The sequence below is a fragment of the Festucalex cinctus genome, chromosome 1, assembly GCF_051991245.1.
Source record: "Festucalex cinctus isolate MCC-2025b chromosome 1, RoL_Fcin_1.0, whole genome shotgun sequence".
In the NCBI taxonomy this organism is placed as follows: domain Eukaryota; kingdom Metazoa; phylum Chordata; class Actinopteri; order Syngnathiformes; family Syngnathidae; genus Festucalex; species Festucalex cinctus.
Genome location: NC_135411.1, coordinates 2,890,479 through 2,918,415, shown reverse-complemented (window position 1 = coordinate 2,918,415; position 27,937 = coordinate 2,890,479). Strand labels below are relative to the sequence as shown.

At 43.2% G+C, this 27,937-nt stretch overlaps 3 protein-coding genes across 3 annotated transcripts in view; 1 reads left to right on the top strand and 2 right to left on the bottom strand.

Moving 5' to 3' along the window:
- The window catches only part of LOC144007179 (uncharacterized), a 337,746-nt gene that overhangs the window by 79,299 nt on the left and 230,510 nt on the right, over positions 1-27,937 (top strand). The gene's annotated exons all lie outside the window — the stretch shown is intronic.
- LOC144007425 (uncharacterized) overlaps positions 1-27,937 on the bottom strand; it is a 73,621-nt gene that overhangs the window by 17,634 nt on the left and 28,050 nt on the right. The window lies entirely within an intron of this gene.
- On the bottom strand, positions 20,762-22,935 carry LOC144007046 (uncharacterized). The gene has a single exon (XM_077506296.1). It carries the CDS (start codon positions 22,795-22,797, stop codon positions 20,827-20,829), a length of 1,971 nt encoding a protein of 656 aa, XP_077362422.1. The 5' UTR covers positions 22,798-22,935; the 3' UTR covers positions 20,762-20,826.

Here is a 27,937-nt window from a genome sequence, read left to right as displayed (position 1 = left end):
GAGCAAGCGGCACTAAAGGTGAGAAATATCTTATTGTGCTTGTTGATTCGATGTCAGGACATTTTGGTTTAAAAGCTGTACGTAATGCGAATGCTAATAGCGTGCTGAAAACGCTAGAAGAGGGTTGTATGTGGTTAGGCATACCGAGAGAGTTAAGAACTGACAATGGAACTCATTTCAAAAACGCTACAATAGACAGGTGGTGTCAAAAGTGGGGAATAATAAGAACTTATTCGCCGCCCTACACCCCTCAAGCTAACGGCGTGGCTGAAAGGACCATTGGTCTAGTTAAAAGTTGGCTTGGGAAAAATGCTAATGGAAAAGAATGGAGTGAGAAATTGGTGGAGTTGGTCAAGGATTTGAATGGGAGGAGCAGAGCAGATAGACCCTCCCCTTCAGAGGAATTGAACCAGCGCCCCTTTGTCGCACTTGAGGTAGGACGGATGCAAAGCACACAACACCCTCAAAAGGGAAAGTGTCCATTTCAGGTAGGACAGAGAGTGTGGATAAAATCTCATAGTCCTTCTGATAGTCAGGCAGTGAAAGCTAAATATGACCAATTTGACATTGTTGAAGAAGTTTTAGACAGAAATACAGTGCGACTGAAGAAGAAGGGAGTCCAAGGGGTAGAGCAGCTAAAACCGATACCAGTTAATTCAGCCTGAAGTTAAGGAGTAAGACAAATAATTAAAAATGGAACCAGTCCCTCCGGACTTTGTCAGGCTCGTTATGATGAAGGGAGCTGTCATCGTGCGGAGGACGGAGAAGGTGATAATGGTCGGTAAGGCATTTAATCTTTGGACGAATGCAGTGAGAGGATATATTAGTAAGAGGGTGGAAGATTTTAGTTGGCAACCGGTTGTCTCGACCTGTGTAATTTGCAGTGGAAACGAGGAGTCGAGGAGACAGTGGAATATAGCCAATAAGTATTGGGTAGATGGCTTTATGCCGGACCTGAGTAAAATAGGCCCGGCTAAGGTGCTTGAAATACAGGTGTGTGGATATTGTAGAATAAAAAGCCTACCTAGGATAAAAGCGTATGCTCAGTGGGACTTAGCCCCGCAAGAGAATACCGAGGCACAGCATTGTGAATGTTTGTGGGACGGGGAGAGCATACAGTATTGCCTACATTGTAGGATGAGAATAGAAAAAGGTTCACTAGTGAAAGCAGGAGAGGCCGAGGGATGGCAGTTAACTAGAGCAGAAACTTCGATAAAGTCGCTAAGTTCCGATTTGCTGACCTATTGGCCGATGGAAGTGAACGAGAGGACTCGCGACCCGGGGTTCCAGGCACTGCTTTACAACAACTGGCCACCGCATGGAGGTAAGTATGGCTTGGCTCCATTAATTGTTGGCTCGGAAGCGGTGCCAACTTTAGTTCACGTTGAACCTGTGTTAAGTGGGGGGGAACCAAGAACCCCCTGGCCCACGCTAATCAATGTGGCTTTGGCTCGAGGGGACATTTCAATGGAAACATTGCCGGGTGTCCCGCAAGAGAAAGCAGTGAATATTAGCGCTACGGAAGGTAGTCATACAGTAAAAGGGACTACATTGGATAGAATGGAATATAAAGCTAAAACAGTAGTAGTAAAAATGAGTCCAGCGATGCCGCGACGATGGGTTTTGGGGGACCCGATATATTGGTTGAAAGTAAAAGTAATGATGGCTATGAAACCCTACGAGGGAATATACTCGTTAGGGGTGGCAGTGTCGATGAGTACAGAGGAGGAAGCCAAACGGTTACACCCCAACTGTGCTTTTTATGGAGAATACTTTGGTACTGGGCCGACAAGAAGGCATAGTAGTGAGAGTGGAGATGAAGGAGTAAAGCCTAAGGGTAATGAGAAGTTGTTGGCATTGGCTCAGGTGGCCACAAGAGAGCTGGAATATCGTTATGTGAGTTCATTAGAAGAGGATGAATACCAGGCACCCAGGTCGAAAGAAAACTTTGACCTCAGGGGTCGCCCGGAGAAGAGAGGGGGGCAAGGATGTCCCTACCCGGGTTGTACCGGTGATGGAAACTTGTCAGGCTACCGCAAAAGGCATTGGTCTTTGCGTGGGTGCCCTAAATTTTATGAGGCAAACCCATGGCGGTATAGCGATAAGCCTAAGTGGAAAAAGCTGATAAAAATGTATAGAGAGGCCCCCCATTCCGTGCTTCCTCAAGAGGAGCAAACGGAAAAGGGGGGGGTACCGGAAACTCCCGACGCAGGGTCGAAGGCGGTGTGGAGGGAAAAGCCAGAGATGAATGAAGACCCCTCCTCTAATGAGGAGGAGCCAGAAGGAAAAGGGTATGAAGGCGAGGCGAGCGAAGATAGCGAGGCTGATGAGCACAAGGTCCTTAAGGGAGTCCTGTCACGCTTTTGGAACAGGCACCAGGACCCACAGCCCTCTACATCCGCTGAAAAGTAGCAACAAGAAGGAGATGGAAGACGAGATTGCTGAGCTAAAGACTCGAGTAGCTAGGTTGGAGGCAACTAAAGCAGTGGTGGAGAATATCTTAAGAGCATTAATACCGGCTCTACACATTCTCTTCCAAGATCTTGGTCATTTTAGGCCATATTGGGTGTCTTTAGTTCAACAATTTCATGAAGAAGCCCCAGGGCGAAAAGAAATGAGGGAAATAATTAGGAAATTGGAAAAAAGAATCGAGGAAGCTGAGGCCAAATTACAGAGGTCCAACCAGACCCCCGTGAATTTCGAACAACAGGAGTTACCAGGACCCTCAACGGCCCTGTTGTTTGACTACCAAGACTTTCAACGGAATCAAATGCAAGAAAGATTGGCTGAATTGAGGGCCAAGTATGATGAAGATAAGTAGTTAAAATGATTAAGAGGTACGGGGTAAATTGGGTAATAATAAAATTAGAAACCCCCTCTTGATTAAAATTAAAATGAATTTGGCTCAGTGGAGTGTAGAAACAATTTAAATAGAAATAATATAACTGTGTAATGAAGGCCAACCCCCAAAGGGAAAAAGGGAGGAGCCAATGAGATTAGAACTTAGTAGTCCACAAAAGATAGGACCAACAGAAGGGAGCATGAAACGTAGCTACGAAGAAGCGATGGAGGAAGATCAAGACTTTGGCGACAGCGGTGGCAAATTAGTAATACCTGGAAAACTTTGTTCAGCCGAGGCAAGGGAACAATTCGAGCGCCGAGGATGGAGTCCTCCTGGATACGAAACCCCGATTTATGACATACCCCGACCTGCGACTCTAAACGTGCCTCACCCCCTGACATTAGAAGTAGGTGAAGGACCGCATGGCTACCCCGACGGAGGAACGATTACACGCCAACCAAAGCGCCAAATGCTAGACAACCACTATGATACTCCAGCACATGAAGACCCATTGGACACCGTTCATGAACAACCTGAAGCTGACAGAGTTTACATGAACGTTCCGGTCATCCGTCGAAGACAACGCTGGGTGTATGGAAGGGTTTGGCTGGCCACCATACTTTGCTTGATAGTAATAACATTGATTTATTGTTTGTTGGGGCTGCGAGCGCAGAGAAGGCGAAGGTTCAGCTTCGACAGCATGGCTCCAATTAATCCCATCAACCTGGTGGAGATACGGCATGGCACCACTAAAATAACCAACCAAACATGCTGGAAAGTGGAGGTGATGCATGTTTGTGAAGAATGGAGGAGGAGGAAGGGACCGAATAGGGAAGCCTGCGGTGCCGGAGCAAATAATCCTTGTGAGAAAGGATGGAGGGAAGAGAGAACCGCCCTCGTGAATTCCTACCTCCGCAACACCTTCAACGACACGTATTACAATGAATCCATGAAGATTTTGAAAAGAAGCACAACGTACCCTGTAAAATCAAAGATTAAGTGTAAAGTCCGAGTTATTCGACGGATTGATAACACAGCGAACGACTCTGTAGTCAATATTACCCTGTTGTGCTTGAAGAAGCGAGAGCAAAGAATTGTCAGAAATATTTGGATCCAGATTGGAGAAGGAGATCCTGCTTGGTTCTTCAACGAATACTGTGCAGGATTGCCAGATGCAACAGGAGGATACTGGGTGGAGACTGACCCTGATGCCCCTGATTTCACCTACCCGGCGGTCTCACGAAATGACACTTGTACCGAACTTCGGCCGGCATGGGAACCATGTTGGAGCTGTTTAACCTTTCGGTGCAAGGGACCAGGGACCAATGGGACCACCAACCACCTGCCAGGTACTCCTACTACATCATCGGGTAAGTCATCTAAAATTTTTCGGCTACAAGGGTTTGGGAAATTTAGAAAACCGGGGGCGATTAAGGTTATTAAACGAGCGATAACTTATCGGCCAGGTACTCCTACTCTGTCAGCAGAGGAGTCACCTAAATTTCTTAAGCTGCGCGGAGGCGTTTTTGGAAGTAGAGAAAAGCCCGTACCACAAAAAATAGTAGAAATAAAGTACAGGCCAGGCTGTAGGTTAAAGTTAAGAAAGGCCCAGTCGTATAATGACAGCCATTGTGATTGGAATATGATGAAATATTGTCCTGAGCCCTATCATATGTTTTGCTATGCGGATGAGGGTAACAGCATTACCATCCCCGACAAAGGGGGTATGGGTGACGCAAGTAAGTTTCTAACTCCCCTGTTTCCCTTGGCTGGGGTTGTTGGAATGACTCTCGGGAACACATTGAATAAAAAGAAAATAGAAGTGAAACACGAAGAGTGGCTGAACGACTCCTTTCCATGGATATGGAAAAGAGGTACAAAATTATTGAAATCGACCTTTAATAGAACCTTGGGGATAAATGTATTAAATGTAGTGTGGGCACGAATGTGGGCTCAACGTATTCCAACACCGGATGATTTACATAATGTCCCGAAGGGTGATTTTGATAAAATTGACCAATGTGTGGCGTTGAGAATGTTTAACAGATTACATGGGTCAGAGTGGAAAAGTGGAATTTCACCACGATGTCCCTTGATGGAAATGGGAACGCCACCTTTGACTCATTGGATTTATGACTGTACAGGGTTAAAGGGAAACCAGACGATTAAAGGGGTGCTACAAGCGTGGAAAGAAAAACATACGAGAGAGGAGAGTAAGACATGGTGGGGACTCAATAAAGATGAAATTGTTAGCGACGTGTTACCATGCTTAGGAGTGTCGGAGAATTATTGGGTTAAATACCAATATATTGCGACAGTATATTCTAAAGAGAACGATATTTGGCCTGACATTGAGAGACCAGACTTATACGCTAATCCAAGGCCATGGGAGATGGTGTGTACGGGAGGTAGTTCCGGGAAAGATTTTAAAAACTGTACAATTGTATTAGCACGTATATCCTGTCTCAATGTTCAGTCCCGGTTTATGAATTTTTGTACTCCACGTTACCGCGATGCAGAATATGCCAATGTTGAGGGAGCGGTGTGGATTAAGGATAATAATAGTAAATGGATCCGGAGTCAGGCTGCAGGTAGGGATTACTGCGCGCGATGGGACAAAGATAATGACTTGTCCAAGATGGTAGGACTGAAAATTCTCCCCAAACCCCCTGACTCTATTATGCAAATTTTAGAAGGTCACGCATTTAGGAAGACCCTTTGTAAAGGAAATATAGTTATAGGGTTTGATTGGTTGGGATTTAATAAAATTTATGGCCCTGGCACATGCCACAAGCCCGCTGAAAGGTGGCTGCATTGTGGACACAGTGACGAATATAACCGTAAAGGGGAACATGTGTGTACATGGTATGAGAGAATGGGATTGGCAATAAAAGGTGTGGTAAAAACTGTGGCCACAACAGCCGTTGAAGTTGTAGAAGAGGTAGCGGAGACGGCAGCTACTGGAATAAGTACAGGGCTATATAATTTAGTACAAGAAGTGGGACTTTGGTTCCTGCTAGGTTTAGGAATCGTCCTATCAGCGGTGATAGCTTTTGCAATTGTCAAAAGAGGAACTTTGTCGTTATTTCCTCGCCAAAATCATAAAGAGAAAACCATACCAAATAAGGTAAAAGCTCAGTTATTGGCCAACGAGCTGCAGGCAAATTGGGGAGGGACGACAAAAAGGAAGTTACTGAGCATTGGGGAAGGGCTACGGAAAGGGGCGGGATCGACCCAACTTTAAATACTACGCCCTAGCCCCGACTTCCTCACTTCTCACTGAAATCTTTTGGCGGAACAGTAAAACTACAATTGACCATGGCATGCGGTTCGGTTAATGGTACTAAAGGGAGACCAGGCGCCCTTCAAAATGTAAGTAATGAAGCTGAGTATTGGATAATTTTCATAATATGGCTTCTTTATTGTTGCACTGGACAATGGGACATTTGGCAGCTAACTCGACCCATTATTTTGATAATAGCTGTTATCAAGGTATTGGTGTTGCGCTTTGTATTTTGTACATACACAATGGGACTAGGATGCTTTATTGTGTACATGCATGGCCGTATTAGAATAAATTATAAAACTCCAAGAGGGGTAGCTGAAACTTTCCTCTTGGTTTGTTGGATTTGTTTAGATATAACCTCCATCAAGATTTTTGAGGTTGTATATGGAGCAGTTGTATTAGAAGGTGTATTGGCCATGGCATTGGCTCTCTACATTATGAATATGGTGGTTCGCCTTCAAAGGAACCCCGTGGCTACGGGCAGCAGGGTCTGGGTGTGGCGAACAGCTAAACTAATATTATGGGGTATGGTTTGGGGAATAATTTCAATTCTCCTTTGGTTGCGCCTGGTCGACCAATTAGTTTTAGTAGTTTGGTTTTTTACATATGCAGCTTTCTTTACTCTCCCGCCAAAAGGTTCCGCTACTCGGAGAGCGACCACATCCTCGCTCTCTCGTGGTAGAGGCTTTCCGCATTCTCTCGACAGAGCGGATGCGGATGAACATTTAGATCAGAATCGGACTGTATATACTGGGGGCCGCAATCTTGTAGGCTCTCCTCAGGTTTAAGAATTGTCGACTTGTGTCTGTGTGTTTACCAGGATAACCTCCCCCCCCGGGGGCTACCATGGCAGGATGAGCCGCGGTGTGTCTTCTGTGGAAGCGATCTCCTCCTCTTCTCCGCATGGGTGGTGGGAGACGCTTTCTACGGGCACTGCTGCTATCCTTTGCCCCCAGAGGGTGTGAGTAGAGAAATGTGGCTTATACCTGATGGGATTTATATGACTTATATGAGTGATCTCTTCGATTCTGCCTTAAGTAGAATGTGGATATGGCCTGGCTTTGCTGACCTCGCGAGCTCAAGTAAGTTGGAAGGTTTGGTTCAAAGTCCAATAAAAGATATGCGGTATTATGTCGACAAGAAATGTGAACTCATCGGGAGAACTGTCCCTTTGATGCGCATGATATGGCGCCTGCCTGACGGTACCCGACGCCTGACTTTCAATACCCCGTCTGGCTTTTGTGTAGCCGCCACTCCTAAGAGGAAGGCCAGACCTGGCGAGCGAGCCAGGGGTAGAGTTAGGGAGGAGCGGCCCTGCGCGCCTGAAACGGCCCCCTCGACCTCCCTGGACCGGGTTGACGTGCCTGGGGAATCCAGTGCCGCCCGACAGGAGGCTCCAGTTGGTAAGGTCATGCCACTGTTGAGGCCAGCCTCCCCCGCGGTTTCATCATCTATTGATGACCCGGTGATTGTGCTGAGCGAGGATGAGGATGAGGACTCGTTGGCTGCGTTGTCGCCCTCCCTGATGGTAGGTGAATTTGGCCTGTGGTCTCCGCTCCCTGATCCTTCGTCCGTCTCCATGCCTTCTGACTCCCCGGCGTCTCCGTTGGGGGATGACGGGGGGGTAGATGAGGTGTGGATGATGGGGTTGGATGGTGAGCTGGATATGCGGCTGACTTGCATGAATGACACCCATGATCTCTAGGAGGGGGTGTTGAATTGAGTGGGATCGAGTGGGTCAGGTGTGGTGCCATATCATGTAATATTAGATAATGAATTATGGACTGAACTCAATTCTAGAATTAGAGATCAATTGGTGTCCATAAGATCGAGGAATTGGTGTCTATAGGGCTGATATAATTTAACTTTGGCCTCTGGGTGTAGTTCCTCAAAGCAACCACCAGATGCCGCCAAACCTAAGCAACCAGAGCCGCCTGCTTAGCAGGGATCGGTCATCCCTTATGATCTTATATCTTATACACATTAAATTAGATGTAAATAAAAGGTATCCTGAACCAAGTAATAATACACACACACACAATCTTAATTCGACAATTGTTATCCTGAATTATGGATCAATGCTCACAGCACATTGAAGCCACTATGAAGCTCTGCTGTCTTTTCTTTTCTTTTAATTACAAGCGATACTGTCTTTTATCGCTGATAAGTTTGCTGTAACTGCATTGAGTGTCAAGATTGCCTGTATGCAAATGTTTCTCCCAGCATTGTCATACAAGAAGTGTAACATAAAAAAGAATTAACCTGTTGAGATTCCCTGAGAGAATTTGGGAATTAACATGTCATGTATATACATGTTATTCATGCTTGCTTAGTTATGTTAAAACATTATCATATATTGTTATTGATTTGATGTTTGTGACTATCACATAAGAGCCAAGACCGTTGAATTGTAACTGAGACCTTAGCAGCACGATGAATTTCCTGTTTGAAAAACAGGAACTGGTTGCTAAGCTACGCAAGCCACAGAGCGCAACCTGGTTCAACAGTTTCCTGTGTGCGCTGAGGCAAGATTGAGCTGATGCAATGTTGCGCGCCTGTCACTCAACTGTGTGAAGACTGTGAACAAGTCCTAACTCGTCTCGGCGCATTGATATGTGAAGAGACTACAAGAGACTGGAAATCCCCCAAGACGCGCGGAAGGACACGTTCACCAAGAGGAAACAGTGACACGCAACCAAGGTTATAAAAGACCCGTCCATTGCGAGGATCGGGGCTCTGCTCTTCGACTTCTCCCTGCGATGAACCTGTATGGAGTGTGTCACTGGAGGACTGTTCAGCGGCGTGGTAGGACTTAGGTTTATTCGAAGGACCTTTGGCTGTTAGTCGCGACCGGGACTTTTCTCACCAAATTGGGTAAAGTAAAATGCTTTTATTAAATAAGATGTTTAGCAGGAAGTTATGAACGGTTAATCGCGTGTAGGGACGGAGCCATTTAACACACTCCCATATCTTTAAATTAATTTTTAGCCAAAAACGTCTTATTTTAAATTCAGGTCTTGAGCTCTTTTGAGAAGTGATCAATCTTAGAAGGCTCTTGTCAAAGGTTTAAATATTTATGTTTGATTTCCCTTTTCCTATTTTATTCTATATTTTATTAATTTTAAGGTTTATTGTATTTGTGATTTTTGTGATTTATAATTGTGTCCCGCGTCTGGCGGGAGTTTATTAAAGGATTTGAAAACTGTTTTATATTCATATTATTCTTTGAAATAAAATAATTGAAAGACAATTTTTGATTTAATTATTTTATTTGTTTCTTTCGGTTTTATTCTATTTTGTTTGGACATTTTATAAGTCCGGGGTCCTTATATGAGACCTAATAAAAGGATTTAAAAACCGATTGTGAATTATTTTGTTTATTTGTTTTATTTGTTTATTTCCATTTTTGTTTTATTTCTTTCGGACGTTTGATAAGTCCTGGTCGTTTTATAAGACCCTATTATTTTTCTTCGAGACGGACAGCAGCAACGGACGTCTGGAAAGAGGTAAGTGTATTTTAATAACATCTAATGAATGTCTCCATTTGCATTAATAAAGTCAAATACTCCTGCTTGATATGAAACAAGTCCGTATGATCCTAACAAGGATTATTAAATGACTAGGTCAATAACAAATGCAAACAACTAAGAAAAGTGGAGCTGCCAAGTAAGTGAGGTGTTCAGTCTATTATTCCTGGGTTCTGTGTGGTTGCTCATTCAGGATTGATAGGTGGATGAAAACGGATTGGCCTCATGAGAAGAAGACAGTGAACAAACCTAGGTGAGTCCACTTTGATATATCGGCTTAACTAATTCCCGTCCCCTCACGCTGACGCCTTAGAGCCGGTGAGGGAAAAGGGGAATTACTGACCCTTTGATTGGAGAGTCGATCAGGACATATTTCCCGATTTAAGTCCTGCGGGTAAGCGGAAGTTGACACCGGAAACAGCAGCCCCTTCGTCGGCTTGTCCGCCCTGATGGTCCCGCTGTCCCGCGGGTTTCTTCTTCTGTTCCTGATTCTTCTTCTTCTTCTGCTTCTTCTTCGTGCGTAGTTTCATTGGCGGCTGTCGGAACCGGCCGTCAAGAGCATTACCTCCACCTACCGGATGGAATGTGGAATTGATTGAATGTGAATTTTGAACATCCGGGCATGTCGTTGTTCATTTTTGCTGAATGAAATGTAGACTCATGTAAAGGTAAAGGATGTTTGTTTATTCTGGTCATTTCTGTTCAAAACGTTGTAGTTCGGTCATCACATACATTACATTACATTTTAGCTTCTTCTTAAGTCCACTTCAGAAGATTACATTCATTTTCACGACAAATAGTGACTTTGTAGTGATCAGAACATAATTCACCCACGGAACGTTGGGACGAAGGGGGAGTTTGTTGGGATGAAAGGATGAAAGGATGAAAGGATAAAAGAACAAAATGTTGGTAGGTCTGTGAGCCTCGCACAGAGTGAGTTGTTGTTGCTGTTAAACGATGAGAAGCTGATATCAATAAATCGCCGGTCTTTGGCTCCGGACTTCAACACTCTGCCTCCGACTCCCGTCACTGCTCGCTACATACACATACTTACCACAGTCACATTTTTTGTTTTCATCCCACTTTTGGTTTTTATTTTCATTCATTCCTTCGCGTTGACAAAAAAGCCTGGCGGCTCAATGAGGGCCAATGTCAGCAGTCTTCTTGTGGCCCTCTTCAGCTTTGGGTCCTCCCTGCATGAGAAGACAAACGCGCACACAGCAACTGACTTCTGAGGGGGGGAAGTTCTCGTTTCCGTTACCCAAAACAAAAACAAAACAAAACAAAAATAACCAATGCATGGGTAGGCAAACGAATTTGATTACAACATTACCAATACCATTAAAACAAACTTTAAAAATGGTGTAAATTCCGTCAAAAACAGAACCGTATACGTAAAATGTTATGGAGCTCAATTATATACGGTATATCGAAAAAAAACAAAAAAACAAAAAAAAAAATATATATATATATATATATATATATATATATATATATAGAAAGAGAGAGAGAGAGTCGATTAAAATTTTTAATCATAATTAATCGCATTACTTCAATAATTAACTGACGATTAACTCATTCACTGCCAGTCATTATAGAAAATTTTTACATTTCCAATACTCACGTGATATTCCATTCAATAATTATATATAAACCGAATCTACCAAATAACAGAATAGACTCCCTACTTTTTGTCCCGTCCCGTTCTTTTATAATTGACAGCAGAAAAATGTAGGTTTGCCAAAATACAGCCATTTCTCCCATGGACTCTGAAACTGTGTTTATTTCCTATAAAATGGGGCAATGATGTCATCTACCGGTGGTTGGGCATCAGTAAAGTTGTTTCCAAGTTTGATATTTATAGTGGAGCATGCTCAGATTCGCCCCCATTTAGCACCGCTCTAAAAAATACAATTGACAAGTATACTTGTCAAAGGCAGTGAATGAGTTAATTGCACATTATTCACAGATTTTATATCTCAATTTATATCTAAATTTACAACTCTTTGACTGCCAGGCGTTATATAAAAAAAAAAAAAAAAAATCCACAGTGCCAGCCGCTTTTGAGCATTTTAACTCATCTTTCAAGGCAAAAAGAATATTGTTTGCCTTTACTTCATATACAATGTGGCTACTCAATGAAAGATCGCATTCCATTCATTGGAATTTTACTAATCATCATGAAACGTCTTCGGCAGTCAAGGAGTTTTAAAAGTAAATTTTTTTCCCACTAATTTAAATATGGTTTTATTTTTTAGGCATTGATAAACTAATGAAATAATTCAATAAAAAAGTTTTTAAAAAATCATTGATAAAGTAATTTCATAACAATTCAAGATTTTTTTTTTTATTCATTGATAGAGTAATTTCATAATTCAATAAAAAAAAAAGTTAAAAAAAAATAAAATATGTACTTTACTGTAAAATCAAACCAAAGTGTGACTGATTTGTTTTGGTCATTTTTCTGTCACTACAACATGGCATAATTGCATTTGTAAGACAATGGTGACAGCTCAGTGCATTTTTCTTTTCATCATAGGAGCTGCCTAATTTTTAATAAGAAGTAACTTGTGAAATTATGCACATTTTTTAAAACTGTAAAATACAACACAGTCCCCACAAATATATGCATTCGCTGATGCTTTTATTTTGTTAAGTGAAATAGGATGTGCATTGTAAAAGGACAAATTTTTACTGTATTGGAACCAGAAACGATCGGTGTTCTTTTCATATTAAGAGTTCTTTACTTTTAAAGTAACTTGCGAATTTCTGCACATTTTAAAATTGTAAAATACAACTTGACGCCACTCCCCACAAATAGATGCAGTAGAATTTAGTGAACAGTCAAAGAGTTTTAAAAGTAAATTTTTTCCCCCTAATTTAAATATGGTTTTATTTTTTAGGCATTGATAAACAAATTAAATAATTCAATAAAAAAGTTTTTAAAAAATCATTGATTGATCTGGGGACTCCCTCGTCCTGCTGGGGGACTTCAACGCTCACGTGGGGAATGACAGTGAGACCTGGAGGGGCGTGATTGGGAGGAACGGCCCCCCTGATCGGAACCCGAGCGGTGTTCTGTTATTGGACTTCTGTGCTCGTCACGGTTTGTCCATAACGAACACCATGTTCAAGCATAAGGGTGTCCATATGTGCACTTGGCACCAGGACACCCTAGGCCGCAGTTCGATGATCGACTTTGTAGTCGTGTCATCGGATTTGCGGCCGCATGTTTTGGACACTCGGGTGAAGAGAGGGGCGGAGCTGTCAACTGATCACCACCTGGTGGTGTGTTGGCTCCGATGGTGGGGGAAGATGCCGGTCCGACCTGGCAGACCCAAACGTATTGTGAGGGTTTGCTGGGAACGTCTGGCGGAATCCCCTGTCAGAAGGAGTTTCAATGCCCACCTCCGGCAGAGCTTCTCCCTTGTCTCGGGGGAGGCGGGGGACATTGAGTCCGAATGGGCCATGTTCCGCGCCTCCATTGTTGAGGCGGCCGATCGGAGCTGTGGCCGTAAGGTGGCCGGTGCCTGTCGTGGCGGCAATCCTCGAACCCGCTGGTGGACACCAGCGGTAAGGGATGCCGTCAAGCTGAAGAAGGAGTCCTATCGGGCCTTTTTGGCCTGTCGGACTCCGGAGGCAGCTGACAGGTACCGGATGGCCAAGCGGAACGCGGCTTCGGCGGTTGCTGAGGCAAAAACTCGGGCATGGGAGGAATTCGGTGAGGCCATGGAAAACGACTTCCGGACGGCTTCGAGGAAATTCTGGTCCACCATCCGGCGTCTCAGGAGGGGAAAGCAGTGCACCGTTAACACTGTTTATAGTGGCGATAGGGTGCTGCTGACCTCGACTCGGGACGTCGTGAAGCGGTGGGGGGAATACTTCGAAGACCTCCTCAATTCCACCAACACGTCTCCTTTTGAGGAAGCAGAGTCTGGGGACTCTGGGGTGGGCTCTCCTATCTCTGGGGTCGAAGTCACTGAGGTGGTTGGAAAGCTCCTCGGTGGCAGGGCCCCGGGGGTGGATGAGATCCGCCCGGAGTTCCTCAAGACTCTGGATGTTGTGGGGCTGTCGTGGTTGACACGCCTCTACAACATCGCGTGGACATCGGGGACAGTGCCTCTGGATTGGCAGACCGGGGTGGTGGTCCCCCTTTTTAAGAAGGGGGACCGGAGGGTGTGTTCCAACTACAGAGGGATCACACTCCTCAGCCTCCCTGGAAAGGTCTATTCAGGGGTGCTGGAGAGGAGGGTCCGTCGGGAGGTCGAATCTCGGATTCAGGAGGAGCAGTGTGGTTTTCGTCCTGGCCGTGGAACAGTGGACCAGCTCTACACCGCTTTCGCTCAACCAGTCCACATGTGTTTTGTGGATTTGGAGAAGGCGTTCGACCGTGTCCCTCGGGGAGTTCTGTGGGGGGTGCTTCGGGAGTACGGGGTGCCGGGCCCCTTGATACGGGCTGTTCGGTCCCTGTACGACCGTTGCCAGAGTTTGGTCCGCATTGCCGGCAGTAAGTCGGATTCGTTTCCGGTGAGGGTTGGACTCCGCCAAGGTTGCCCTTTGTCACCGATTCTGTTCATAACTTTTATGGACAGAATTTCTAGGCGCAGCCGAGGCGTGGAGGGGTTCCGGTTTGGTGGCCTCAACATTGCATCTCTGCTCTTTGCAGATGATGTGGTGCTGTTGGCTTCATCAGGCCGGGGCCTTCAGCTCTCACTGGAGCGGTTCGCAGCCGAGTGTGAAGCGGCTGGGATGAGGATCAGCACCTCCAAATCCGAGACCATGGTCCTCAGTCGGAAAAGGGTGAAGTGTCGTCTTCAGGTCGGGGATGAGATCCTGCCCCAAGTGGAGGAGTTCAAGTATCTTGGGGTCTTGTTCACGAGTGAGGGTGGGATGGAGCGGGAGATCGACAGGCGGATCGGTGCGGCGTCTGCAGTGATGCGGACTCTGTATCGGTCCGTCGTGGTGAAGAAAGAGCTGAGCCAAAAGGCAAAGCTCTCGATTTACCGGTCGATCTACGTTCCAACCCTCACCTATGGTCACGAGCTGTGGGTCGTGACCGAAAGAACGAGATCCCGGATACAAGCGGCCGAAATGAGCTTCCTCCGCAGGGTGTCCGGGCTCTCCCTTAGAGATAGGGTGAGAAGCTCGGTCATCCGGGAGGGACTCAGAGTCGAGCCGCTGCTCCTCCGCGTTGAGAGGAGCCAGCTGAGGTGGCTCGGGCATCTGGTTCGGATGCCTCCTGGACGCCTCCCTGGGGAGGTGTTCCGGGCATGTCCCACTGGCGGGAGGCCCCGCGGACGACCCAGGACACGCTGGAGAGACTATGTCTCTCGGCTGGCCTGGGAACGCCTCGGGATCCCGCCGGAGGAGCTGGTTGAAGTGGCTGGGGAGAGGGAAGTCTGGGTTTCCCTCCTGAAGCTGCTGCCCCCGCGACCCGACCCCGGATAAGCGGAAGAAGATGGATGGATGGATGGATGCATTGATAAAGTAATTTCATAACAATTCAAGATTTTTTTTTTTATTCATTGATAGAGTAATTTCATAATAATGCAATAAAAAAAAAGTTTAAAAAAAATAAAATATGTACTTTACTGTAAAATCAAACCAAAGTGTGACTGATTTGTTTTGGTCATTTTTCTGTCACTACAACATGGCATAATTGCATTTGTAAGACAATGGTGACAGCTCAGTGCATTTTTCTTTTCATAATAGGAGCTGCCTAATTTTTAATAATAAGAAACTTGTGAAATTATGCACATTTCTCCACAAATATATGCATTCGCTGATGCTTTTATTTTGTTAAGTGAAATAGGATGTGCATTGTAAAATGACGAATTTTTACTGCATTGGAACCAGAAATGATCGATGTGTTCTTTTCATTGAAGTATCTTTATTGACAGACTCAAGTCCATTAAGAACAAATAATACAACAACATACAAAAAACACACTTATATAAAAACACACATGAAAAATAGTCCTTTGTTCAAACAACATACAGTTCATGTATCCAGTATTTCCAGAACAATGAAGTGTATCTAGAATCACTTAAAAAAGGATCATTTATCGATTTTATAATTCCGTTACCGGATCTATTAATTCGACACATAAATTTATATATAAAATTCCTTAACAGTGCATGAAATGTTGGAACATTTGAGGCAACAAACAATAAACTTGCACTCTCCCACCTAGGGTATTTTAACAGAATTCTTAAAGCATCATTATATGCAACCTTGATCTTATTCATTATTCCTTTTCTATAGTTGCGCCATAGATGTGGGGAATATAATGGAGTACAGTAGGCTTTAAAGAGTTCAATTTTAACATCATCAGAACAGTAACTAAATTTGCGCGCAAGCATATTTGCTTGGCCATATAACTTTCTACACTGTCTCAGTACATCATCATCATCACTTAAATCATCCCTCAACACATGGACCAAATATTTTACCTTTGTTACAACTTTAAGTTCTTGTTTGGACAAATAGAAAGATGGAAATATCAACTTTTGATCCGCCTTAGATTTAATCATCATTACCACAGTTTTAATAGGGTTATATTGGATGTCATATTGCACCCCATACTTTAAGTAGTTGCTGTAAACCAGCACTATAAGGTGTCATTACTACCAAGTCATCAGCATACATTAAATGATTAATGAGCCTATCCCCAACCATACATCCAGTCTTGCATTCATGTAATTTCTTTGACAGTTCATCCATATACAAATTAAACAGAATTGGTGACAATATCCCCCCCTGTCTTACCCCATTTGTAACTGGAAAACATGTTGAGACAGTTGTCCCCCATCTGACTTGCATAGTTTGTTTTGTATACCAGTAATACATAATACGTAGTAAGTATGAAGGAACCCCTCGCTCTTGCAGTTTAATAAAAAGTTTGCCATGGTTGATGCGATCAAAAGCCTTAGATGCATCTAAAAAGCACAAAAATACAGTGGAGTTATGTCTATTATATCTTTTAATGTGTAAACACACAAGTCTGGGCTATGTCCATTTTTAAAACCAAATTGATTGTCACAACTCATTATGTATCCCTGAAGTCTGTCTAATAAAATTTGCTCTAAGACTTTAGATAATACACTTGCAAGAGCTATTGGTCTATAATTATCTGAACTTGATACTTTACATGTTTTATCTTTAATTACTGGCACCAGGATTACGGACAGCATAGAGTCAGGCAATATTCCATGTGATAGGAAGCCAGAAAAACACAGAGAGCAACACCGATATTCTTTTACTAGCATACTTCAGGTGCTCGGCTGTTATTTGATCAGAACCACATGATTTATTCAATGCCAGTTTTCCAATAGCATTGCACACTTCACCTGGCTTAATCACCATGCCATTATTGTCACCAGCCATACATATATTAAAATCAGCACTCTGAACACAGTTAAAAAGCTTACTAGAATACTTTCGCCATAACTCCACAATATTTTTATCTCCAGTAATCCCATCAATATTAGCCGACTGCGGTATTTTACTGTTGTTAATTCTTTTAACTTCTTTCCAGAAAGCGATACTGTCTTTCTGCCCAAGGTTTCCTGCCATAGAGTTTGCTCTCAACATCTGTTCATTCTTCTTAATAAAGCGCAACGCATACTTAAACTCAGCATTTGCTTCTTTCTTCTTCTCAAATTCTGGTCCGTATCTTATTTTACCAGCCAATACCCATTTTTGAGTGGCATCTTTAGCCTCTGAATATAGATCAGACACATGCACACTCCAACCAGGCATGATTCTATGCTTCTTCTTCTCAATAATAAGGGGATTACTATCATTAAGGAGGCCTGTCACTATTGTTTCATACATGTTGAGCACAGCCATGAAATGTTCCTGTTTCTTACAATTTATATCATCACATAGGATAGCTTCACATGGGATGTCAACATCACAAAGAGTTATATCAGTTCGACAATTATACTGCCAGAGATCAAAATCTGATTGTTTTCCCCAGTCTAGCTTTCTACGTGTACCATTATTGCAAACAGGCAATGCAGGTAAACATTCTAGATCAAGTGTCATAGAAACTGGAATATGATCTGCAATAGATCAACTATATAAGATCTCAGCTGCCACCAAGCAGTTGTGTGCATCAGCTGTGCATATACAGCTATCAGCTGGTAAGATTTTCTCACTTGAGAGCATAATCTTATCATTTCCACAAAACTCCTTCAAATGTCGCCCAAACAAGGAGTGAACATCTGATATATCAGCATTCATATCACCCATTACAAAGATACTCGTATATTCACTATCTTTTATAAAAGAACTAATAAAAGCGAGCCTATTAAGATATTCACTTTCATTCTGGTAAAATTCATAAGGTGTATAAACATTTAAGACAATAAAAGTATTCCTATCATGTGTAACGTTAACTGCAATGGCCCAGTCAACCTCAAGCCGAATTACAGAAATTAATGGGTCTAGTTTCTTATGCCAAAAAATGGCTATCCCACCAGGTATTCTGCCACGCACAATACCCAAACCCAAATCAGTTGTGGACTCCCCTGCCCCATAGAAGTCACTGTGCACAGTGTTGAGTTTGTCCAGATCTTGTACAGATAGCATAGTCTCTTGTATACATAGAATATCAAAACTCTCAAAGAGTGCGTCAATAACAATACGCCGTGCTTTGTCAGCAGCCCCTTGTCCAGTAGGCAGTCCACGCGAATTGTATGACACAACTTTCATCATTCATTCAACATCCACTTGCACACTTACCCCTCCTTGCATAGGGGGCGCAGTGGCCATAATCGGCCCGAGGGCGGTAGCTCTACGTGGTTCATAATACCTCCGAACCAGAGCCCCTTCGGGCCATAATTCAGGATTATACATTTCATTGATGTCCTGACATTCTGCAGTAACTTTGAAACAGCCATATCGGCTACGTGCACAATCGATTTTTAGGCAGGTCACATCCCTGTTAAGTTTTGACTTAAGATACTCTGACAGCGTCTCTGCATCCAAATCTGGACAGAATTTCGTGGCAAAAACACTCACTATTTTAGTCTTTACGACTTTTATAGTACTTTCAGCGCCAGTGCCGATTATCGAAATAGATCCAGCTTTTTTTCGGCCAGCGGCAGCAACAGGCATTCCCAGCGCTGTATTCGCCAGTTTCTGCCGAGGCCGTCCTTTCTTGACAACTTTACTCCACCCAGGAGAGCCGGTGGTGGGTACAAACCCAGCTGAGTCATTTTTCGTTGACGTTCCGCTAACACCGAGGCCGGTAGATTTCGCCCCGGTACGATTCACAGGCGTCAGATCAGAAGAGCTTGCGGACAATCGCCGCTCCGTGGCGCATAATTCCACCTCAGAGTCCAGTGCACCAGCTGCCACTTGTTTTACACCTTCGGACTCGACGCACTCGTCATTCCGCCACGCCGGTGCCACTGCAACTGCGCCGCCACTGCCATCGCCGTCCGGAACACCAGCACCCGTCAACCGCACCGCTCGTCCGGGCCTCCAGCGCAGACACTCGGCAGCTCACTTCCGCAACACCCGTCCGAACCTGCTCACAGACATCAGCTTGCAGCGAGGTGACGTGTTTCAGCGCACCCAGCTCAGCACTCAGGTGCTCCATTCTCCGTAGCAAACAGGAAACATCCAGGCTGGCAAATGATATCGGCGGTAGATCGTCGAGATAGTGACAAACAAATCTAGGGATATCCTCCCCACATTCGTTCAACACACTAAGACAAAGTTTTATATTGTTGGCGTCTTTATTTTGCCCTTTATGTCCAACGCATCGTTGCGTAGTCCTAGGGCAAAGTTCAAACAACACTTTCTTAGAGGCTTCAATCGCCTTGGTGTCGAACGTGTTCATCTCCAACAGGACGATCTCTTCCTGATTTAAAGTCCTCATTTTTGTAACAAGAAAAGTGAGAAGTTCATCCTCCACAACTGTCTTGCCATCAGTTGTCCTGTATATCACAGGTTTTAATCTCGAGCGTTTCAATGCAGGAGTTGTAGCGCTCCCTCCTGCAGCGTCCGCCATGATTTTTTGCCTCCTGTGAATGAGTTTTGTGAATGAGATTGATTAAAGGTTGTTGTTGCTTAAGTGTTATAATTGACTTTTTCCATTCAGAGGTCCGCAAAAAATGCACAGGGTCTTTGGTTTGGCATTGACAACTAGCCTACAGTGAGAAAACAGCTGAAGATTACAAGACTACAAGCAACCATGAACTGGCCCTGGCACTCTCATATTAAGAGTTCTTTACTTTTAAACAATAAGTAACTTGAGAGTTTCTGCACATTTTAAAATTGTAAAATACAACTTGACGCCACTCCCCACAAATAGATGCAGTAGAATTTAGTGAACAAACTTTTACCCTTGACTTCTCATTTCAAAACGAGTAATCCATCTTGTTCGGTGAGACGAATAAACATTTGGTTTCCCCGTCATAACAGCCCTCTGAGATAAACCCTGAGGACTGCAACAAAACTGAGTTTTGACACCCCTGAGCTAGTCTAACAGCACAACAACCTCCCAAAATCCCCACTTAACTGGCATTGCTGCTTGAAAGCGCCATCTTTTCTGTCATATGTGTGCACGTAAGGACCCAATATTATTTGTTGAACAGTTGTGATTCTTTCAGAAACAATGAATTATACAAGTTTCCTCCTGTAAACGTCATGTAACATATCATTTATACGCCTTTAAGGCAAGTTGGAAAATGTCCGAAGTCCTCTTGTTTTTAACAAATTTAAATCACCATAAATCACGCTGTCCATGGAACTGAGTGATTAAAAAAAAGGGGTCCTCAAAGTGGACATACCGTCCACCCACTGACGAGATGGTAGGAGCAAGATGGCCGCCCTGTGGCTTCAACGGCTTGCACGGGCGTGTAAGGGCTATCTGCTATCCAGTCATATATACAGGTCGGTGTGCTGTATATATATAAGGCAAACTACATATGAACGGACATTTACATGTCAACATGTCAGATTATAGACGTCAGTTATAATCTGCAGCCACTTGTCAGGTTGATGTTACGTTTTCAAAACAAATTCATTTTCAAAATAGGCTAAGACACATACAACACACAATACAAGTACACAGATCAATAATTCTTTTAGCAGTAGAAATTTCTGCACCATTTTAAACGTCAATTCCTAAATGAGATCATATCAAGCTTCATTCATCAACCGCTTTTCTCACCAGCACACTTGTGCCTCTCAGCGTTGCCCTTTGTTGGGAATCTTTGACCACAAACTGAGCAAGCAAAAGGCTTCTCTCCAGTGTGGGTTCTTGTGTGGATTTTTAAGTATCCCTTGGAAGAAAAATTTTGACCACAAACTGAGCAAGCAAAGGGCTTCTCTCCAGTGTGGGTTCGCGTGTGTATTTTTAAGTATCCCTTGTAAGAAAAATTTTGACCACAAACTGAGCAAGCAAAGGGCTTCTCTCCAGTGTGGGTTCTTGTGTGTGTTTTTAATTTTTCCTTAGAAGGAAATTTCTTACCACAAACTGAGCAAGCAAAGGGCTTCTCTCCAGTGTGGGTTCTTGTGTGTTTTTTTAATTTTTCCTTTTCAGGAAATTTCTTACCACAAACTGAGCAGGCAAAGGGCTTCTCTCCAGTGTGGGTTCTTGTGTGGATTTTTAAGTGTACCCTCCGAGCAAAATTTTGACCACAAACCAAGCAAGTAAAGGGCTTCTCTCCAGTGTGGGTTCTTGTGTGTATTTTTAAGCTTCCCTTGAAAGCAAAATTTTGACCACAAACCAAGCAAGCAAAGGGCTTCTCTCCAGTGTGGGTTCGCATGTGCGTTGTTAAACTTCCCTTCTGAGAGAAACTTTGACCACAAACTGAGCAAGCAAAAGGCTTCTCTCCAGTGTGGATTTGCGTGTGCCTTGTTAAACTTCCCTTCTCAGAAAAATTTTGACCACAAACTGAGCAAGCAAAAGGCTTCTCTCCAGTGTGGGTTCTTGTGTGTGTTTTTAATTTTTCCTTAGAAGGAAATTTCTTACCACAAACTGAGCAAGCAAAGGGCTTCTCTCCAGTGTGGGTTCTTGTGTGTATTTTTAAGTATCCCTTGAAAGAAAATTTTTGACCACAAACTGAGCAAGCAAAAGGCTTCTCTCCAGTGTGGTTTCTTGTGTGTATTTTTAAGTATCCCTTGGAAGAAAAATTTTGACCACAAACTGAGCAAGCAAAAGGCTTCTCTCCAGTGTGGTTTCTTGTGTGTATTTTTAAGTATCCCTTGGAAGAAAAATTTTGACCACAAACTGAGCAAGCAAAAGGCTTCTCTCCAGTGTGGGTTCTTGTGTGCCTTGTTAAACTTCCCTTCTCAGAGAAATTTTGACCACAAACTGAGCAGGCAAAGGGCTTCTCTCCAGTGTGGTTTCTTGTGTGTGTTTTTAAGTGTATCTTGCGAGCAAAATTTTGACCACAAACCGAGCAAGCAAAGGGCTTCTCTCCAGTGTGGTTTCTTGTGTGTATTTTTAAGTATCCCTTGGAAGAAAAATTTTGACCACAAACTGAGCAGGCAAAGGGCTTCTCTCCAGTGTGGGTTCTTGTGTGTGTTTTTAAGTGTATCTTGCGAGCAAAATTTTGACCACAAACCGAGCAAGCAAAGGGCTTCTCTCCAGTGTGGTTTCTTGTGTGTATTTTTAAGTATCCCTTGGAAGAAAAATTTTGACCACAAACTGAGCAGGCAAAGGGCTTCTCTCCAGTGTGGGTTCTTGTGTGTGTTTTTAAGTATCCCTTGGAAGAAAAATTTTGACCACAAACTGAGCAAGCAAAAGGCTTCTCTCCAGTGTGGATTTGCGTGTGCCTTGTTAAACTTCCCTTCTGAGAGAAACTTTGACCACAAATTGAGCAAGCAAAGGGCTTCTCTCCAGTGTGGGTTCTTGTGTGTGTTTTTAAGTGTTCCTTGCGAGCAAATTTTCGACCACAAACTGTGCAAGCAAAGGGTTTATCACCAGTGTGGCCCATCGCGTGTGTTCTCAATTGAGACTTGGAACCAAAGGTTTTTCCACACTGAGAACATTTCCACCGTTTGCCATCAGTGTGACATGTCACATCATCGTCACACTGTTCATCGTCAGCAGTGTGAGGAGCGTGTGACGCGTCTTCACCATCTGACATGAGAGCTAACCGGCTGTCATCTTCTGTCATTTGTTGTCTTGACCTGCTGCTTGGAGACTCCGCCCCTTTGTTCTCTTCATATTGACGTTCATCTTCAGTCTTCAAATGGACACCAGTCACGGGCAACTCTGTGAAGTGCTCCTCCTCTTCAATGTATGGTGGCAGCTGCTCCTCTTTTTTGATGTTGGGAGGCTGTTGCTGCTGCTCTTCATTAACTTGAAGAGGCTCCAAGTCCTCCTCCTGTTTCACGCCAGGGAACTCTGGCTCCTGCCGCTCAGGAAAAATATATTTTTCACTGACATCTGCGAGACAAAAGATACACATGGTTTGGTAAAGTTAATGCATTGTGTTGTTATGTATAGGGATGTCCCGATACAACTTTTTTTACTTCCGATCCGATACAGATATTTTATCCTCGAGTACTTCCGATACCGATATCAGTCCGATACCATATCATTGGAGGTGTCCCGATGCAACTTTTTCTCCTTCCAATCTACAACCGATATTTTAGCTTAAGGTGACTGTAAATTACCAATATCAGTCCGATACCAATTCAGCAAGAATGATTTGTTTGTATTCGTATGAAATGTTACAAGAAACTTGATCAAGTGATACTATTTAATTATATAAGGAATAACCAGCACTAGTAGGTATGAGAAAATATGACCCATTTTTTCCAAAATTTGGGTTAACCTAAATTCAACTAAAAATATATGTACTGCATTTTAACAAAAATAAATACAAAATGAATAAAAGGACCTTGAGGAATAATCTGAATGAAGTAAACAAAAATAAATTATACTCTTTCAAGTGCAAAATAATTCAAGTTTACAGGCAGTAGATACAGAATCTTATACTGTGTTGCGTTATTTTTTTGACACACTAATTTGTGCATAATTAATTAACCTAAAATAATGTGCTCAACAACAGCCTTTTAAAATGTATATAAGGCAAACTACATATGAACGGACATTTACATGTCAACATGACGGATTATAGCCGTCAGTTATAATCTGCAGCCACTTGTCAGGTTGATGTTACGTTTTCAAAACAAATTCATTTTCAAAATAGGCTAAGACACACACAACACACAATACAAGTACACAGATCAATCATTCATTTAGCGGTAGAAATTTCTGCACCATTTGAAATGTCAATTCCTAAATGAGATCATATCAAGCTTCATTCATCAACCGCTTTTCTCACCAGCACACTTGTGCCTCTCAGCGTTGCCCTTTGTTGGGAATCTTTGACCACAAACTGAGCAAGAAAATGGTTTCTCATCAGTGTGAGTCTTTGTGTGTCTTTTTAATGTTTTATTAACAGTAACTTTTTGACCACAAACTGAGCAAGCAAAAGGCTTCTCTCCAGTGTGGGTTCTTGTGTGGATTTTTAAGTTTCCCTTCTGAGCAAAATTTTGACCACAAACTGAGCAGGCAAAAAGCTTCTCTCCAGTGTGGGTTCTTGTGTGTATTTTTAATTTGTCCTTATAACGAAATTTCTTACCACAAACTGAGCAGGCAAAAGGCTTCTCTCCAGTGTGGGTTCTTGTGTGTCTTTTTAAGTGTCCCTTGCGAGCAAATTTTCGACCACAAACCGAGCAAGCAAAGGGCTTCTCGCCAGTGTGGGTTTGCGTGTGCCTTTTTAAAGTTCCCTTCTCAGAGAAACTTCGACCACAAACTGAGCAGACAAAGGGTTTATCACCAGTGTGGCCCATCGCATGATTTCTCAATTGAGACTTGAAACCAAAGGTTTTTCCACACTGAGAACATTTCCACCGTTTGCCATCAGTGTGAAATGTCACATCATCGTCACACTGTTCATCGTCAGCAGTGTGAGGAGCGTGTGACGCGTCTTCACCATCTGACATGAGAGCTAACCGGCTGTCATCATCTTCTGTCATTTGTTGTCTTGAGCTGCTGCTTGGAGACTCCGCCCCTTTGTTCTCTTCATATTGACGTTCATCTTCAGTCTTCAAATGGACACCAGTCACGGGCAACTCTGTGAAGTGCTCCTCCTCTTTAATGTATGGTGGTAGCTGCTCCTCTTTTTTGATGTTGGGAGGCTGTTGCCGCTTCTCTTCTTTAACTTGCAGAGGCTCCAAGTCCTCCTCCTGTTTCACGCCAGGGAACTCTGGCTCCTGCCGCTCAGGACAAATATATTTTTCACCGACATCTGCGAGACACAAGATACACATGGTTTGGTAAAGTTAATGCATTGTGATGTTATGTATTTCATATTGAAGTTTATCACATGGGCCACATGAGTGAAAGAATAACAAATCTGGCAAATGTTACATCTCATCTGCATTCTGTTCCAGAAATCACTTAACATAACTCTATAACCCTGATTGTTCCGGACATAAAAAATATTACATTGAATATTTGATTTTTTTTATTGAACATATAAACATACAAACAGCAGAGAAACAAAGAATTAAAAAAGAAAAGAACCCCATAAAATCATCAATCAATCACAGTTTACGTGTTCAAAAGGGATTACGAAGAAGTTAAAAACTTCTCTCGTCCTACCCTTTATACATGATATATTTAGACTTATTTCATTATTAATACAATACGAGGTTAATATTTCTAAAAATAAAATGTATAAACCTGGTTATGAATACAAGTGCACTTGGACATGCGTGCATTTGCTAGCAACATATGTACATGAAATTCCTAGACATATGCAATAATACATTTATGAATCATAGACTCATACTCAAAAATACAATTTTCATGCTCTTATCTGACACTAGTAATTTTTTTTTTAACTTTGCTTTTAAATTTTTTTTTAAAACTCAACAAGTGAGTCACATCTTTTCAGGTCAATTCCCAAATGATTCCACAAATTAACACCTTTAACAGATACACACCTTTGCTTAATATTTCTTCTTGTTTTGGGTTTATATATATCACCTTATATCTTTTTTTTCCCCTCTAATTTATTCAACATATAAACAGGCAAACAGCAGAGATAAAAAAAAAAAAAAAAAAAACAGAATCAAAAGAAATGAAAATCCCAATAAAATAATCTTTCAATCAATCATAACTTACGTGTTCAAAAGGGAGTAGGAAGAAGTTAGAAACTTATCTAGTCCTACCCCTTTTACTAAATATATTTAAACTTATTTCATTATTAATACAATACTAATCTACTTGTGACGGAGCGTCAGTAACTGTCCGCCACTCTCCGACGGGGCACGCTGCCGTCTAGCTGAGAGGAGCAGCTACTTAGCTAGCTAGCCTTAGATAGGCTAGCTCGCTAAGGGGTATGGCGGCGCATGAGCATGCTGCGGCTTCAAGCTCTCCCCATTTGTGCGTGTTTTTCGTGTTTTTTATGTGTATTTTTGTAAGCTGTTCGAGTGTACCGGACTTTAAAATCAACTGGACTTGTTAAACATTTGCTTCCAGCAGAAAATGACTGTTTGTGGCGACTTTCATCGCATGCATGATATTCCGGATGAGATAGAGAGACCAGCGGGGTCTCCGTGGATTGTTATCGGGTCTGGTAGGCGACGGAGGCGCCGCGCGAGAGGAAGCAGAAGCGTGGCTGCAGAGCTGGCCTGCTAACTCGGCTCAGGAAACAGCCACTCAAACCATCGCTGCCAAGCATTTACCTCTCAAACGCCAGATCCATGGTGAACAAGACGGACGATTTGGATTTACAGCTGGCTGGAAGTAGTCACGTTCAAGAATGCAGCACGTCGGAGGCGCGTGAGCATGGCTCGTGAGTAGACGTGTTTCCTACGGCTCCCGCAGAAAATTTTTGGATTAATACATTTTGGACCTTGTAATCGATGGAACTTTTTTTTGGAAAGACAGTTTTTGTGAACTAATTGCCTCACGAGTGGACAAATGCCCCCTAAATCGTCTAAACAGCAGAGTGGGAGACACAACTCGGACTCCCTAGGGTAGCGTTAGCAAGGAAGCTAATACAAATGCTAACAATATGGAAGCACTAGCTAACGCAGTTTCTGCCGTGCAATCATCTATCGATTCGTTTCGGGAGGAGAACCGGGCCTCGATTGCCTCTTTGCATTCGATTTTGAATGTCTATGGCCAGCGAATTACGGATGTGGAGGACGGTATGAAGGAGTTCGACATGAGGCTTGGCAACGTGGAAACTTCTCATGCTTTACTGGCGAAAGAAAATGATGCGCTGAAGGAGAAGATGGCGTACCTGGAAAATTACACCAGGCGGCAAAACATACGCATTGTGGGAATACCGGAAAATGTGGAGGGCCCGCGACCATCGGAATTTATTTCCAAGCTTATCAGTGATGTGCTTGGGGAAGATAACTTCGAGAAACCACTTTCGGTGGATCGCGCCCACAGAAGCCTGGCACCCAAACCGAAGGATGGCGATAGCAGACCACGGCCGTTCATCGTTCGACTTCATCATTTTCAAAGTAAAGAGTTGATCCTTCGCCTCGCCAGACAAGCGGGCCCTCTCTTCTACAACGGATCAAGAATTCACATTTTTCCTGACTACAGCCCGGATGTCAACAAACGGCGTGCAGCCTTCTCCGAATCTAAAAGGAAGCTCCATGCCGCAAAGATCCAGTTTGCCCTCTACTTCCCAGCAACTCTGCAATTTACACACAACGGAAGACAAATGAGGTTCACCGATCATGTGGCGGCGCTGACTTACGTCAATGAAAACGTGACTTTGAGCTCCACTTCACAAGCTGCTGATGGTGATTGAGGTGAAGCTACTGATCCAGACGGCTTTCCGGCTATATTTTTTAAACATTTCTGGTTAATGTTTGCTCCATTATTTCTAAGAGTAGTAACTGAAATTAAAAGTAAAGGTGATATACGTCAAGATATGAATATAGCAGCAATTAAACTTTTATTAAAGCCAGAAAAAGACCCTACCCTCCCGTCAAGTTACCGACCGATATCACTAATTAATACCGATATTAAAATTATCGCTAAGGCCTTGGCATCTCGATTAGAGACGGTAATCTCGACAATTATTCATAGTGATCAAACAGGTTTTATTAAAGGTCGTCATTCTACTAATAATATTAGGAGACTCTTTAACTTGATTAGTATGTCACAGCGGTATGATAAAAAGGCAGTTGTTATTTCGCTGGATGCAGAAAAAGCATTCGATAAAGTTAACTGGTCCTTCCTCTTTGCTGTCTTAAATAAATTCGGCTTCG